Source organism: Dromiciops gliroides, chromosome 1 (genome assembly GCF_019393635.1).
Source record: "Dromiciops gliroides isolate mDroGli1 chromosome 1, mDroGli1.pri, whole genome shotgun sequence".
In the NCBI taxonomy this organism is placed as follows: Eukaryota; Metazoa; Chordata; class Mammalia; order Microbiotheria; family Microbiotheriidae; genus Dromiciops; species Dromiciops gliroides.
This window is the reverse complement of record NC_057861.1, coordinates 420138668-420155211: the sequence shown is the minus strand read 5'-3', so window position 1 is coordinate 420155211 and position 16544 is coordinate 420138668. Positions and strand designations below refer to the sequence as shown.

At 38.7% G+C, this 16544-nt stretch overlaps 1 protein-coding gene across 1 annotated transcript in view; it reads left to right on the top strand.

The window, feature by feature from the left end:
* The first annotated feature begins 2764 nt into the window (after positions 1 to 2764).
* Positions 2765 to 16544, top strand: part of TTC23L (tetratricopeptide repeat domain 23 like) — a 38025-nt gene continuing 24245 nt past the window's right edge. The window contains exons 1-4 of the mRNA XM_043978726.1: positions 2765 to 2832; positions 4976 to 5165; positions 6696 to 6819; positions 14940 to 15096. Of these exons, the coding sequence (XP_043834661.1) occupies positions 2765 to 2832; positions 4976 to 5165; positions 6696 to 6819; positions 14940 to 15096 (539 nt within the window). The remainder of the gene's footprint in view (positions 2833 to 4975; positions 5166 to 6695; positions 6820 to 14939; positions 15097 to 16544) is intronic.

Genomic DNA, 16544 nt, shown 5'->3' with positions numbered 1-16544 from the left:
CTTGGAGTCAGGAAAAATTGGGTTCAAATCCCACCTCTGACACTCTATGAACTTAAGTAAGTCACTTCATCAGTTATCCTTAGGGAACTCTCTAAGAGTACAAACTATATAGAGGAGTTTTTCCCATAGGGAAAAAAATCACAGATTCTTAACTGCATGTCCTTGAGTCATATGTTACTCAACGATCTGTGGTTGACTTTATCTGCATGGCCAGATTTATTAGTATTATGTTTAGAAGGCAGCATGGCACAATGTAATGTGCATTGGACCTGGAATCAGGAGACCTGGGTTCAAATCCTGTTTTGGATACTTTCTAGCTGTTGGACCTCAGTTTCTTCATCCACAAAATGGGATAACAATACTTGTACTAGACACGCCCCCTCCCCATAGGCTTGTTGTGAGAAAAGTGCTCTATGAAGCTTAATTTGATATATAAATTTGAATAATTATACCCAAACCTCATTTTTAGTTTTGATGCCTTTTATTTTTATGCTTGCTTTAAGCAATTCTCTGCCTACCTTCTCCATCCTCCCCTCCCCGCCCCCCCATTAAGCACATATACCTCCCTCTCCTGACAAAGAAAAACATTTAAATGTGACCAGGAGGATCCCTTTTCTACAAGGGACTCATCCTCTGCATTCCACATGGTCTCAGTTCATCCAGAGGTAACTCTCTCCATGACTCATTGCCCCCCACCCAACAGTAACTATGGAGAAATCTATGAAACCAAATTTAAGTATCTTGTTCATGTCTTACATGTTAACAAAAAGTAGATAAAAGGGTTCCTTCTAAAACCCAATGGATAACAGTGGTATCAAGTAGAATTCTAATTGTGACGAAATTCTACAATTAGAATAGCTTAAAACTCTGAAAACTCATCAGGTACATTACAAAAAGGTAAAACACTACCTATCATACATATGTGAGTCTCCTGAAAGGTAAAAATGACTGGGGGACCAAGAAAATGGATATTTCATTTTCAACTCAGGCCTGCACTTGCACAGTCCATATCTCCTGGCCATCCAGGGCGCCATGTGGGCTTTCTTAGTTGTTTTTGCCTGTGGCATTCTTGGTGAGCTTTTCCTTGGAGATGTAATGCTATTGTGGAAATAATCTCCAGCTGGATGGTTAGTGTCCCACTCAGAACCTCTTCACCTCTTAGACTCATGAGGTTGCCACCAGAAACAGAAACATCCACTCCTCAAGTTTTTGGTCACTGGCCTATACATGGGGAAGCATACAAAAAGAGGAAGGTGGCCAAGGGGCTCACCCGGGCAAATACATAATTGTCATGATTTCTCCCACCCTTTCAGCAGCTGAAAGACACCTGAAAGAAAGGGAAGTTTTTCTCCTTGGTTCCTTTTGTAGCTTGCCACATGGATAGCTAGCTCCTCCTGACTCAGAAGCCAGTTATCTTGGATGCGATCCCTACATCTGGTAACCAATCAGAAGTTGTTGTGTCATCTCAATGAAGCATAGGTCCCACAAAGAAAGACCAGAATACATGTGCTGAGCTCCGTGGGAAGTGCCCCAGTTCAGTAGAGCAGGGGGGAGTGAGTTCTCTTGCTCAATTCTATTAAATAAGCAAAACAAGGAGATAACATTGATGACATCAGACAGTGTAGAAACCACACTCCACATCCACCTCTCTCTCTCTCTCTCTCTCTCTCTCTCTCTCTCTCTCTCTCTCTCTCTTTTGGGGGGGGGCAATGAGGGTTAAGTGACTTGCCCAGGGTCACACAGCTAATAAATGTTAAGTGTCTGAGGTCGGATTTGAACTCAGGTCCTCCTGAATCCAGGGCCAGTGCTTTATCCACTGTGCCACCTAGCGGCCCCCACCTCTCTTAAGATAAGTGTTTAAAACCTCATTTTTAGCCAGGCATTTCAACTATATCTAGCAGAGTTGCTAACAAAAGGGAAAATAAACGAATGAGTTTGAGTTCTATGGATGTTTCTAGCCTACCAATGAGTAGTGAAATGAAGATAAAACAAAGTCCTCTCCTATTCTCTGTATGACCCTGGCCAAGTCACTTCATTTCTTTGTGACTCAGAGGAAAATGAATTGAACTGGATGATTTCAAGGCCTTTCAAGCTCATAGTTCTGCATTTTTCTCCCTGCTCAACTGGGTGATTGACCATAGAAAAATGATGAATTGGTCACATTTATGTATTTCAATTTTATACAATTATATTTATTTCAGTTTTATACCATCTTTCCTCCCATGGTTCCAAGTTGGCCAGTGAAATGGCTGATATAAATATTTCCATGATTTAGGTGATTCATGAGATGTGAGTGTGTTTTTTAAAAGGAAAATCAATATGAAGTGGGGTGGCTATGAATAAGGAAAAAATCATAATGGGATTTTAATTCAAAAAGGTTGGGCTACTGGCCTTTTAAATTTTATACTGTCCCAAAAAGAGTACACATGAATATAGATTATATAATATTATATAAATAATTATAGTTATGTATTGTATAATTGTCATCACATAGCTATATGGTATATGTAATTATATAGTTATAATTATAGTAATATGTACAATTATATAGTTTATTATATGTAATTATAGTGTTATATCTACCTACATATATACAAAAATAGATACATATAAGATTTTCTCTGTTATATGGAGCTACACTGTGTTTTTTATGAAGTCTCTTTCAACTGATAGTCATCTATGATGGATAGCAAGAGAAAAGTCTCCTGCATATCTCATAACCAGACTTTTATTTTAGTCAGTTGTGCTTCTCTGTAGGAAGAAGATGAAATCTTGTCCTATCCATATCCCTACTGAGGTCAGCAACACAACCTGGGACTCCTGTTTGTACATGTAAGCAAAACTGAACTTTGTAGCCACAGTAATTCATGAGACATGGAATGGGACCTCCCACTCATGAAAAATCTTTGGTAAGAGTTTTATATCAGTCATAGATGTTGTGAATCCATAAGCTCTTCTGTATCTTTATTCTACCTAATGAACCCCACTGGCTGTACCAGCAAAGCATTAATGTTTTGGTCCAGGTTACTGAAATTTGTGACCCAAGTGAAAACTTCAATGGAAGAACCAAATTTTCTTCATACTATTTATGTCTTGAGCCAGTATAGTACAGTGGAAAGAATACTGACTCTGGAGTCAGGTGGCCTGGGGTTCAAATGTGACTTCTGATGATTGCTGCCTTGTATGACCTTGGACAAGTCACTTAAATCCCTTTGGCTTCTCAGCTTCCTATAAGTTGAGGGGAATAAAGGGGTGTGGACTAGATCAGTCATGGCAAACAAATAGAAATGGGCCTACTGAATTGTACAGGTTGCATATTGACTTAGAAAACCACGAATATTAATGTTTATGCTTTATTGTATTTTTATTTGTTTTATTAAATGTTTAACCAATTAAATGTTAATCTGTTTTGGCCACATGTTTGACACTGCTGTACTCATTGACCTCTAAGATCCTACATTGAACAAAACAATGCCAAGGGAAGATTCCTTAGATGCTCTCTTAGAGACCTCCCTCCAAGCTGACATTGAACCATAAACGACTCTTTGGCTCTGATCATTCAGCCGTTTCTAGAGCTACCTAGAAGCTCATTGTCTAGCCCATACTTCTCTACAGAAAATAATATGCTTTGCTGAAATCCAGAGGAGCCATATCCTGATCTTTGAGTCTGGTTACACTGTGGAATAATGTTAGTGTGGCATGATCTATCTATGCCTAGTGAAGCCTTGTGGACTTTTATGACAACTATTTCCTTTCAAGATGTTAACTAGCTTATCTTTTGTAATACATTTTAGCAGGCATTGAAGTTAAGTTCCCTGGCCTATAGCTTATAGACTTTTACTCGCTTCCCTTTACAGACAATTGAGACATTTGCCTGTGTCCGATCCTATAGCACCCTTCTGTCATCCCATGATCTTCCAGAGATCTCTGAGCTTAACTCAGCAATTATTATTTTATGCAAGAAACAAAAGCACAGACCACCTAAAGAACTATTGTCGACATCATCACTTTGAAAAATGCTGGTTTAGATGAATAAACATGCCAGGACGTTTTGTTGAATCAATTTGTGAAGAGTTTTAATAATTGGCCACTGCTTCAGAATGGCTTTGTTTTCCCTCAGTATTTCTTTAGAACCTTATCTCATACTGCCAAAGCAAAGGAATTATATGGTTATTTAAATGATTTAGACCAAATGTCTAACTTTCAACTGGACCCTGCTTTAGAAGGGTGGACCTGTCTTTCATTTCCCCAGTTTTTGCTATATATATATCTAGATCTTCCTTAGCTTTCATAAGATAATAGGACTTAGAGCTGGAAGGAGTTTTAGAAATCATCTACAAGGGGCAGCTAGGTGGCTCAGTGGATAGAGCACCAGCCCTGGATTCAGGAGGACCTGAGTTCAAATACAGCCTCAGATACTTGACACTTACTAGCTGTGTGACCCTAGGCAAGTCACTTAACCCCAATTGCCTCACCAAAAAAAAAAAAGAAAAAAAGAAAAAAAAGAAAGAAAGAAAGAAAAGAAATCATCTACAACTGCTCATAAGGAACTATGGCCAGAGAAGAGAAGTAATTTGCTTAAGGCCACACAGATAATAAGTAATAATGCTTTCTTCATTATCTAAAATATTTGCTTCCTTAAACTAGACTGTGAATTGTATTTTCTGTGGCTAAATAGCCCTACTTACTATGAAATGCTGTGTTCTTCAGTTTAATTGTTGGGGTTTTTTTTGTTTTGTTTTGTTTTTTGGTGAAGCAGTTGGGGTTAAGTGACTTGCCCAGGGTCACACAGCTAGTAAGTGTTAAGTGTCGGAGGCTGGATTTGAACTCAGATCCTCCTGACTCCAGGGCCAGTGCTCTATCCACTGTGCCACCTAGCTGCCCCTGTGTTTTTCAGTTTAAACAATTCAATTTATATATAAGAGCTAAATTCTCAGTCAGCATCTCCCAGAAATATACTGTATCTTATCATTAGGGAAAAGGAAACCAGAACATTGGTTGCTGAGCAGAGGAGTGAATCAAATCCTAGTGATGAATTTGGAGATAGTGAAGACAAAGAAAATGAAACTGACAAGGTAGCAAGGAATGCAGATTATATGTCTGTTCCAAAAGAAAAATTAAACAAATCACAGAGAAAAGCCGAGTCGCTGATTAAGGCAAAAAAGGTAAAACAAAAGCAAGTCTTATTAGCTTTTCTTTCTTTTTCTTTTTCCTTTGTTTTTCTTTTTTTTCTTTTTATGTTACTAACTTTTTATTTATATTTTTAAATTATTTTAGTAAAAAAATATTATTTTAGTAGTTTTCATAGTTGATTTAATAGGTTCATGGCATAGAACTACCAAAAATGTTTATATTCTCCACCACCAAACTCAGAAACAAATTTTGGGTCCTTCCTTTTTAGTTGTTTTAGTCTTTCATCTTCTCATCTCTCTGTTCATATTGATCGTGTCAAAAAGATCAAGTTAGTCAGGCCAAGAGGTCAGAACCAGGAAAGCAGAGGGCAGAGGATAAAGGTCTGGGTCCTTGTTGGCTAAAGCTAGTGATGAAAATTCCTTTAGTTACAGAGGATCATTAGAGAACTAGTGGTCTAGAACAGGGCTTTTTAAACTTTTTCCACTCGAGACTCCTTTGGCATCCAAGAAATGTTTACACAACCCTGGGTATATAGATATGCAAAGTAGGTATATACATAACCTATTTTACTACTGCCAAATTGTTTGTGACCCCACATATTCAGCGATGTGATCCCATGTGGGATTGAGACACACAGTTTAAGAAGCTTTGGTCTAGAAATCTAGAAGTCAAGGGAAAGAAAGTGAACGACGAGGCCTTGACAGGCAAAATAAGCAAGTTCTCAAATTTCAGGATATTAAACAGAATAAAACAGGCAGAGTGTAGAGGTGAACCTTATCTGGGGTAGGTTTTACTTCATCAGAGAAGCTCTCATAGAATCGTAGATTTAGAGATCGTCAATGTCAACTCGCCCATCTTATAGATGAAAGAACTGAGACCCAGAGGGTCAAAGTGACTCAGAAGGGAAATAGTAGGGCAAGGATTTGAACCTAGATCTTCTCATTCTATATTCAGCACCCTTTCCATTACCTTGCACTATCACAATATACTTTCTTGGCTGAGTATTGACAACAAATAAGTCTAGATCCCTCTCAAGATAAGGTAGAAGAAAGGGTATTGTTCCTGTTCTTGGCTTGGATTCTCTTAAGATTTCACAATTTGGGGTGAGAAATTTCCAGAGTTAGACAAGTGCCCAAGTTTCTTGGCATATAACTTTGACTTTTTGAGGTACGATATTACCCACACAAAACTTAGAATTTGGGATGGATTACAGGTCATTTTGGTTTTATATCAGATAGGCTTTTAGTTACTTCAACTAAAAGGACTTTGCCTAGCCTACCATTTAATTGGCTACTAAATAGGATAGTGTAGTCGACATATGACAATTTTAAAGTCATTTAATTTTCTTTAAATCCATGAACCAGAATGGGATTGAAGGAGAACCCGGTATTTATATTTGCTCCACAGGGGCAAAAAGTTCTTCACCTCATCCTCACCCACACAGTTACCAGTAAAAAAGAGATTTAAGCTGAATGTTGCCATGTATTATTGAAATGAGGGAGGCTGCTAGGCAATTTTCCTTTTTATGATAAACATAATGGTTTCTTGTTTGCTATTTTCAGAACTGCCAGGCAAACCAGGAACTGATTCGCTGTGTTACGTTTTCCCGAATTGTTTTTGGAACTGAACACTGGAGATATGCCCAAGCATTAACCAACCTGGCTTATGGATACCTGACACTGAGAGGTAGGTACTCAGCATCATTACTGAGGTTTAGTCAGCATCTGGATGGGTCAGAATGGAGATGGCTGAGACCTGGTGACCAGGCAGATACTCAAAGGCAGGCCAAGAGATCAGAGGAGGTCTCAGGAGGAGACAAGAGGAAGAAGTCTACCTAGATGGTGTTGGAGAGCTCCAGCCATAAGTGTATATTTGGGTGGGTAGTCATAGCCTTGCAGACTTGTCAACGGGCAGGGGTTTGAATAGAGCGCAGCTGGCATCAAGAAAGTATGACACTAAGTAAATACATGATTTCAGGGTTGGGATTTCAGTCTCTGATAGGGGCTGGGAGAGGGAAGTTCAGGGATCCCAGTGCTAATGTTATAAGACATGCATTAGTCTTGAAAGTAAACAAACTGACTAGAGTACAGCCACACTTCAACCTTGGATCACTCCCATTTTTCATCACCTTCACTCCTATACACGTGCTGCTGAACAAAGGTGGAGAAAATCACAGGATTGTTCTAACCAAGGCTACTACAAATTTACGTTATATAATCTCAACTGGGCTCTCACTGCTGCTTGTTAATCCTATTATATACGTCCTCTAGCAACTTGCTATCCCATTCTCCTTGACAACTGTTCCAAACTTTTTCATCCCTCCCTAAACCACCCATGGCTTCCTCTCACTCACTCTCTCAGCTAAGAACCTTGCCTCATTTTTTACAGAAAAAAATTGAGGCTACTCACCATGAACTCTCTCTTCTCTTTTCCTCATCTCCCATCACTCAGGTACCTTCTGCTACTCTCACCTCCTTCACACCTGTATCTCATGATAAAGTTGCCTTACTCCTTATGAAAGCTGATCCTTCTACCAGCTCAAGTGATCCCATTTCATACTATTTCCTCCAACAGATTTCCCCCTTTGTCATCCCCACTTTCACTTATTTTCAGTTTCTCCCTATTAACTGCCTCATTTCCTACAGCCTACAAACATGACCCGTGTCTGAAGCTAGATTTGAACTCAGAAAGATGAGACTTCCTGACTCTGTGTGCAGCACTCTATCCACTGCGCCAGGTAGCTGCCCAAGAGGATTAGCTGGTCCAACAGAAAACTTTCTTAACATAGGGGAGACAGACATGTCTATAGACTGATAGAAAGAATCCAGTGGTTGGGAAGAGATTGAAGAAGCAAGATAAAAGGAGTGATTGATGAACCAAGGTATAAGATGAATTCAGGGAAAGACGTTAGGTGAAATACAGCAAGTTAAAGTTTTATAGAAAATGGAACTACATTGCTGTCTCTATACTTTAGTGACATGTTCTGAGTCTTCCACTAGTCCATACTCAACTAGAATGTGTGCACTAGTCAGTGGTGAGGATGTCCAGGGTATGGCATCCTGTTGAGTGGGACAAAAACTTAAGCCAAGAGAAAGATTCTTTGGTGGGAGGGGCACTCAGAAGAGAATTTTCTTTTTCCTTTGCAACAGTGTGTTGCATATATTCATGAACATGTGTGAGTTCTTCTGAGGATTTTTTTTATAGCCCTTCCCTCCACCCTCAACCATTGGAGTATGGGAAGAAAAGGAAGACTGGAACAGAGGGGGAGGGAGAAATTTGATTTTATTGAGGTATTTAAATGATTTTTTTAACCCTCAAAAATAAATAAACCATGAACTTGTGAGGCAATGCTGCCATCTAGGGTTGGCTTGCTTCCATGCCACTCTATTGCTAAATAGAGAAAATTTGAAAAAGGTAGGCCACATTTTACAACCTTTTGCTTGCTGATTATGTCAGTGACTTAGTAAAGCAAGTATTGTTTGAGTATTTAGAATGTTGTGAACACTATCCGAAGCACAGTGAGCAACATATAAGGAACATAAAAAATGATCCCTGACTTAATGGAACTTACATTCTGGTTGGTTTAACACAAAGACGTGAAAAATGTAATTGGTGAATTATAGAATCTCAAAGTTGGAAAACACTTTCTAGTTCACCTCCTTGGCCTATGCTTAAATCCTCTAATAGCATCCCCAGTGAGTGGTCATCCAGCGTCTGCTTAATATCATCTGTCATGGATAGCTCACTACCTTAGGAAGTATGCTCACTTATTCTATATTTGGACAATAATAATCGTTAGAAAGCTCTTCCTTATATGAAGCTGAAATCTGTCTCCCCATGACTTTCCAGTCATTGGTCCTTTATTTCCCTCTGGAGTAAGCATACAATCTGATATATAAGAAATGAAATGTCTATCTAAAGGAGGGGAGGAAGTATTTAAAAGAATAAATACTCTGCAGATTTTGTGTGTTGGGTTATATGACCAACCTAATGTGTGGGGCTTGGGCACTTGAAAAAAGAGGTAAGCACAGCTTTGATATTTCCCTGGGTCTAAGATCTCATTGATGTGAGTACAGATTATCATCTCCATCAGCTTGTTGTCCTTCCAATTTATTCCTTAAATATACTGCATATGAACTGGATTCTAGTAAATCTCTTTCTCTCTTTTAGTAAATGTCTCTTGCCACATATTCTGCCATCTTGTTTTTCCTCCTCTTGTTTTTCTCCCTTTTATAAAATTAGGTATCGCTCACAATCATCCACCATCATCCAACATAAAATTTTATAAGTGAGTTTATATTCTAAAGCTTTGCTGTTGCCCTTGACTGCCATGGCTCTCTGCTTGGCAAGGAGACCATATGTTTTCTGGCTAAGATAGTTTCTAGAATTTCTTGATCTCCTCATTGTGGCAACTGATTTAACATCTTTAGGGGATTATGATTGTCTATGTGGATATAATTTTCTTTTAGCCATTTCCCATTTTTTAGTGTCAAGAACTTGTTTAAGCTGGTGAAGTTAAAGTTGTTTTGATTGTATGACATCTCTTTATATTTATTATGTTCTTTCTTTTACTTGTCATTGGTTTTGATCTTTTCTCTCTTAAGTTGAGAGTCTGGCTCTCTGTACAAAGACTGATTTGAAAATGACTAGCCACCTACATTATTAGTAATTTTCTGTCTTATTAAGCTATAACCAGGGACAGCTAGGTGGCACAGTGGATAAAGAACTGGCCCTGGATTCAGAAGGACCTGAGTTCAAATCCGGCCTCAAACACTTGATACTTACTAGCTGTGTGACCCTGGGCAAGTCACTTAACTCTCATTGCCCCAGAAAAAAAGCTATAACCAGGTTTGAGTTGTTTTTTATTTTTTAGGAATTTTTTTATTGCTTAACTTGTCTAGCATCTTCTGATCCTCATCTTGAAAAAATTACTCCTTGTAGCCTTCTTTGTACTCTTTGGCCTCTTTTATTTTTTACTCCTTAATTAAACCAAAGCAAATTATTATTAAATTAAATTATTTATTAAAATAATTTAAAATACAATAAAATATTAAGTTATTAAAGTTTATTTGAAGGAATGTATTAATTTTTTCATAGAATTTGTCTACCTCCTCATTCATTTATTTATACATTCAACAAGCATTTATTAAACACACATACAAAACACTGTACTAGGCACTAGGATACAAAGACAAAAATGAAACAGTCCCTGCCCTCAAGAAGCTTATGTTCTACTGGGAGGATTTGCAGAGAGAAGCAAATTCAAAATCCAAAGTAATTTTGATAGAGGGATAACATGGAAGGATAAAGAGGGGCCTTGTGTAGGAGGTAGCAGTTAAACTGAGATTTGAAGGACTCTAAAGATTCAAGAGGCAGAGATGAGGAGGAAGAGGATACTAGGAAGGAGATACAGTCCAGGAAAAGTCATGAAGGAAGAAAATGGAAAGCTGTGCGTGTGGAACAGCTAGCAGGCCAGTTTAACAAAGAGTACCTTAGGAGGAATAATGTGAAACTGGGATGGAAAGATAGGTTGGAACCAGATTGTCAAGGTCCTAAATGACCAACAGAGGAGTCTGTGTTTGATTGTAGATGTCTTAAGGCAATAGGATGCCAGCGAGACCACTTAAGCAGGGCAGTGACATGTTCAGCTGCAACTTTCTTTTGCCCTCTGATTTCATTTGCAATAAGAATGTCCACACTGAAAGGATTCAGTTCCTCTAGGAGTATGTCCCCTCACTGGTGGCCAAATAATGATCTCTTATTGACAGTACCAACAATTAAGACGATGTTGATAGCTGATCTAAAAACATATTTACTTAGGGGCAGTTAGGTGGTGCAGTGGATAGAGCATCGGCCCTGGATTCAGGAGGACCTGAGTTCAAATCTGGCCTCAGACAATTAACACTTACTAGCTGTGTGACCCTGGGCAAGTCACTTAACCCCAATTGCCTTACCAAAAAAACAAAAAAATATATTTACTTAGCATCCTTTGCTACCTCTTATTTATTTTTTGGTGTGGCCACTTTGTGCCTGTCACTGCAGAAGTAGAAAGGGGCCACATGGGTCTGAGGGCCATGTTGTATTTTTCTTTGTTCCAGGGGTTGCCATGATGAAAGGATCCATCTAGTGGCCAGCCCACTGGTGATGAGCCTTTCCATATTTAGAGTGATCTTGGGAAAGCAGCAACAGCCTGTCACCAGGTTTATGCTTGAGACCTTTGCATCATAGCAGAACCTGTCAGAACTTGCAATCTGCTGGCCTACTCTTCAAGAATCCAAGTATAAAATGTTAAATGGAAGGATGGTTTACAGGTTTTACTTGGGGAAGCAAATAAAGAAGTTGGCAGGGTTGCGCTTGTTTGTATTTTCATGCTTCCACAAGAAATAAGAAACATAATTTCATGGGACACTTGATCATCTCACATTGCATGTTCCTGATAAACTTGTAAAAAGGCTGCCGTGAAAATAATCATAGTTTATATACCAACATCTGTTGCAGAGGATGTCCAAAAGATGATTTAACCATCTTTTCCCCTAAACCCGCTATTCCATCTCTCTTCCTAACTTCCCTATTACTGTAAAAGCCTCCACCAACATCTCTTTATTTTTCCTTTTTTTCTTAGTATTTTTTTCCAATTGCACATAGTTTTCAATATTCATTTTTGAAGGATTTTGAGTTCTGAATTTTTCTCCCACCCTTCTTTCCCCCATCCCGAAGCCAAGAAGCAATCTGATATAGGTTATACATTGCATTCATGTTAAACGTATTTCCACATTAGTCATGTTGTGAAAGAATCAGAACAAAAAGAAAAAAAAACACAAGAAAGAAGAAACAACAACTGAAAAAATAACAAGTGAAAATCTGCATTCAGATTCCATAGTTCTTTTTCTGGATGTGGAGAGCATTTTCCATCATGAGTGTTTTGGCATTGTCTTGGATCATTATATTGCTGAGAAGAGCTAAGTCTATCACAGTTGATCATAGCATAGTGCACCAACATTTTCTCAGTCTTTTAAGTCACCCAGATTTGCAATCCTAGAATCACCCTTCACTTTTTCCTCAACCTCAGATCAAATAATTTGCCAAGTTTTGTCAATTCAATGATGCACAATATCTATCTCATCCATCACCTTAAGGATTTTCTGATAAAAAAAAAAGTTATGCTCCTTTGAACAAGGATGCATGGTAGAAGGCCAGGACAAGAAGAGTAGTAGTGTTAGGCATGTGGCTAGGATGTGGTACATACAGGTTGTGTGACCCTGGACAAGTCACTTAACTTCTTGGTGTTCTAGACAATGTTCTAAGATTATAAATTGCATTGTGGTGGTGATGTTCAATATTTTCATGACCCCATTTGGAATTTTCTTGGCAAAGATACTGGAGTGGTTTGCCATTTCCTTCTTTGGTCCATTTGACATATGAAGAAAAAGAAGCAGAGTTAAGTGACTTGCCCAAAGTCACACAGCTAGTAAGTATCAGAGGCTATATTTGAACTCGGGTCCTTTGGACTCCAGGCCTGGCACTCTGTCCACTGCACCACCTAACTGTATTATATATTGCAGAGAAGATTCAACACACATTGGTAGAAGATGTTTCCCCATAAGGGAGTTCCTCTACCAGCCAAGTCACAGGGCAGTTCTCTGTCCTTTAGATATCCCTGGCATCCATAGTTGGAATGCTTCTAGAAGTATGTGATCCAGGGCCCTCCTCACTGATGGTACCCAGATGCCAGCTTAAGGAGAGACTAAGAGCAAATTGCGTTGGACAAGTTCAAGTTTCCAATTCCATTAAAACAACATCTCATAGTAATAAGATAATTGGCAGCTATGATTGCTCAACCACTGTTACTGATCTTTGAAATATGATGAAGGTACTTTCCACGATCTTAAACCAATCAGTCAAATAAGTCCTTAATAATAACAATAATAATAGCTAACATTTATATAACACTTTAAAGTTGGCAAAACTCTTCGCATATACCATCTCATTTGACCCTCCTACCAACTCAATAAAGTAGTAGTGGCTGTTATTATCTTTATTTTATAGAAGAGTAAACTGAGTCTGAGAGAAAGTAACTTGCTCAGGGTCACAGTTTGTAAGTATTCGAGAAAGGATTTGAACTCAAGTCTTCTTGACTTGCAAGCCCAACACTCTATGCATTTATAGCAAGTTGTTTCCTGTTTAACTTTCTTCTTTCTTTCTTTCTTTTTCTTCCTTCCTTCCTTCCTTTCTTTTTTTTTGGTGGGGCAATGAGGGTTAAGCGACTTGCCCAGGATCACACAGCTAGTAAGTGTCAAGTGTCTGAAACCGGATTTGAACTCAGGTCCTCCTGAATCCAGAGCTGGTGCTTTATCCACTGTGCCACCTAGCTGTCCTCCATTTAACATTTAAAATCCTTCAAAACTCAGCCTCAGCCTAACTTTCCAGTCTCATATATATTATTTCCCTTTCTTGTATTCTGTTCTTCAGAAAAATTGTCTTTTCTGCTCCTCATATATGATATTCCATCTCTTATTTCCATGTACTCGTATTGGCCTTCATCCCCCATGCCTAGAATGCTCTTCTTACCTAATTTCTGACTCCTTTTCTTCAAATGTGCTCATATTGTGCCCTGAACTCCTCCCATCCTTTGACCTCTATGTTTTAAGTGGTAGTTGCCTCAATTACCTGATACCTCTAGCTCAGGTTCCCCTAACTTCTCATACAAGCATACAACAGAATATGGGATGGGGAGAGTAGAGGATGCTTTTGGTGTTACATATATGTATCAGTTTCCTGAATATCTGGTATTATCAGACATAGATGGTGTTTTAGTAATGAGTGAGAAAGTAACTGTTTAAAAATACTCATAGTGAGGAGTGAACATTTTGAAAATGGAAGTTTGGAAATGTTTCCGTTCTTAGGTGATTTTATTGCCAAAAAATGGTGTGTTTCACCGGTAAAAATTCTCACATTTGCATACTCTAAAAACTTGGAAAAAGAATTTTCTGACCTGCTTAAAAATCTTCCAATGAAGAACTGCAACCAGTTTTGAAACCATATGTCAAAAATATAAAATGGAAATACTTTCAGGTTAGTTTATAAGGATAGCTAATTGAGAGGGATAAAAAATGGAACCCAAAAGGGTGGCTAGGTGGTGCACTGGATAAAGCACTGGCCCTGGATTCAGGAGTACCTGAGTTCAAATCTGACCTCAGACACTTGACACTTACTAGCTGTGTGACCCTGGGCAAGTCGCTTAACTCCCATTGCCCTGCAAAAATAAAATAAAATAAAATAAAATAAAATAAAATAAAAATAAAATAAAAATATAATATAATATAATATAATATAATATAATATAGGGGCAGCTAGATGGCGCAGTGGATAGAGTACTGGCCCTGGAGTCAGGAGGACCTGAGTTCAAATCCGGCCTCAGACACTTAACACTTATTGGCTGTGTGACCTTGAATATATTACATTGGGGGAGGTGCTACAAAGAATGTTTACTAATAATCATACATAATCAAAAAAGTTTGGGGATTACTGCTTTGTGCCTCACTGTGAAAGTAGCTCCTCTCTGGCTCTCAAATGGTATTTTTTTTTTTTTTGTGCGGGGCAATGGGAGTTAAGTGACTTGCCCAGGGTCACACAGCTAGTAAGTGTCAAGTGTCTGAGGTCAGATTTGAACTCAGTTCCTCCTGAATCCAGGGCCAGTGCTTTATCCACTGTGCCACCTAGCTGCCCCCTCAAATGGAATTTTTTATTGAGGAGTATTCTTGGTTTCTTCTGTTTCCTTTGTTTTCTTTCCTCTACCCTTACCTCAGAACTCCCAGCTCAAGCCAAGCAACATGCTGAGTCTGCAAAAAATTCTCTGCTGACCTGGAAGAGCTCAGCGATCTCAGACATGGATAAGAAGGAGATCCTTGGCACACTGGTGACATTATACTATACTTTGGGGATGTCAGATCTCATGCAGAACCAATATCCTTTCATTTCTAGCAGTGTGCTCGGGAATTAATTGGGGGAATATGGCATCAAATCAACTACATTACGCCTATGAGGGTTTTACTTTCAGTTATTTCTGAGAACTATAGATCCAGAAGAGGGGAATAGGACATGATGGAAAGGGACAAGTGGGAATTTGAATCTCAAAGTATTCTAGCTCTGATCCAAGACCTCAACTTTCCTTGATACCTCCATCTCTTTCTCTATCCCAGAATCATTAGAATTATGATCTAGTCACCAAATTAACAGCTTTGTGTTAAATTGTTATCATGATAGATGGGTCCTTCCCAAGTATATTTGGTTGAAAGTCCTCTGGGTCCCTTTGCTGTTACAATGTACTACCCAATGATGGAGTTCCACATGGAATCAAAATTATATATGACACTAGGTTAGGAAGGATTAATTGGGAGGGTGGCATTAAAAGGAAGCTTGGGGCAGCTAGGTGGCGCAGTGGATAGAGCACTGGCCCTGGATTCAGGAGGACCTGAGTTCAAATCCAGCCTCAGATACTTAACACTTACTAGCTGTGTGACCCTTGGCAAGTCACTTAACCCCAATTGCCTCACCCAAAAAAAAAAATTAAAAAAAAAAAAAGGACAGATACATAAATCTTACACACACACACACAAACAAAAACAAACCAAAAACCAAGGGGTGGTTAGGTGGCGCAGTGGATAAAACACCAGCCCTGGAGTCAGGGGTACCTGAGTTCAAATCCGGCCTCAGACACTTAACACTTACTAGCTGTGTGACCTTGGGCAAGTCACTTAACCCCAATTGCCTCACCAAAAAAAACAAACAAAAAAATGGAAGCTTGATTATCATGAAAGCATATATATAGCATATATGTGTGTGTATATATACACACATGTGTGTGCATTTTTTGTAAAGTTGTCCCTAATATTGCCTTTGAAGCCAGAGTTTAAAACAAAGTGCACACAAGTCTACTTATACTCAGAGTAAAGTTCCTGCCCCTGTCCTCCAAGTGCCTGTAATGGGAACCACTAGTTAATGTCACTTAGCACTTGCTGGGGACATGAAACAGCTACGGTCATCCTGAATTCTGTACTTTATTACCACTATTTTGTCTTTTCCCCAGGTCATAATCTCTAGTATGTACAATGTAAACAACTCTTCTCATATGAAATGTGCAACCTTCTATGGTACCCTCATCACAGGTGAAAGGGTAGAAAAATGAAAGAAATAGAAGGATATTTGGAATTCAGGGATAACATTTTTCTCTATCACCCCCCCCAAAATACTAACAATATATGACAGAAATTAGAATATTTTTATTAGAGCTTACTTAGAATATGTAATTATTTTATTCACCAACTTTAGATGCCTTTCCTTTAGAGTTCCTAGAAACTAGTTTGGGGGAAATGAACAATTGCCAGTGATAACAATGTAATACTCTAAAGGAA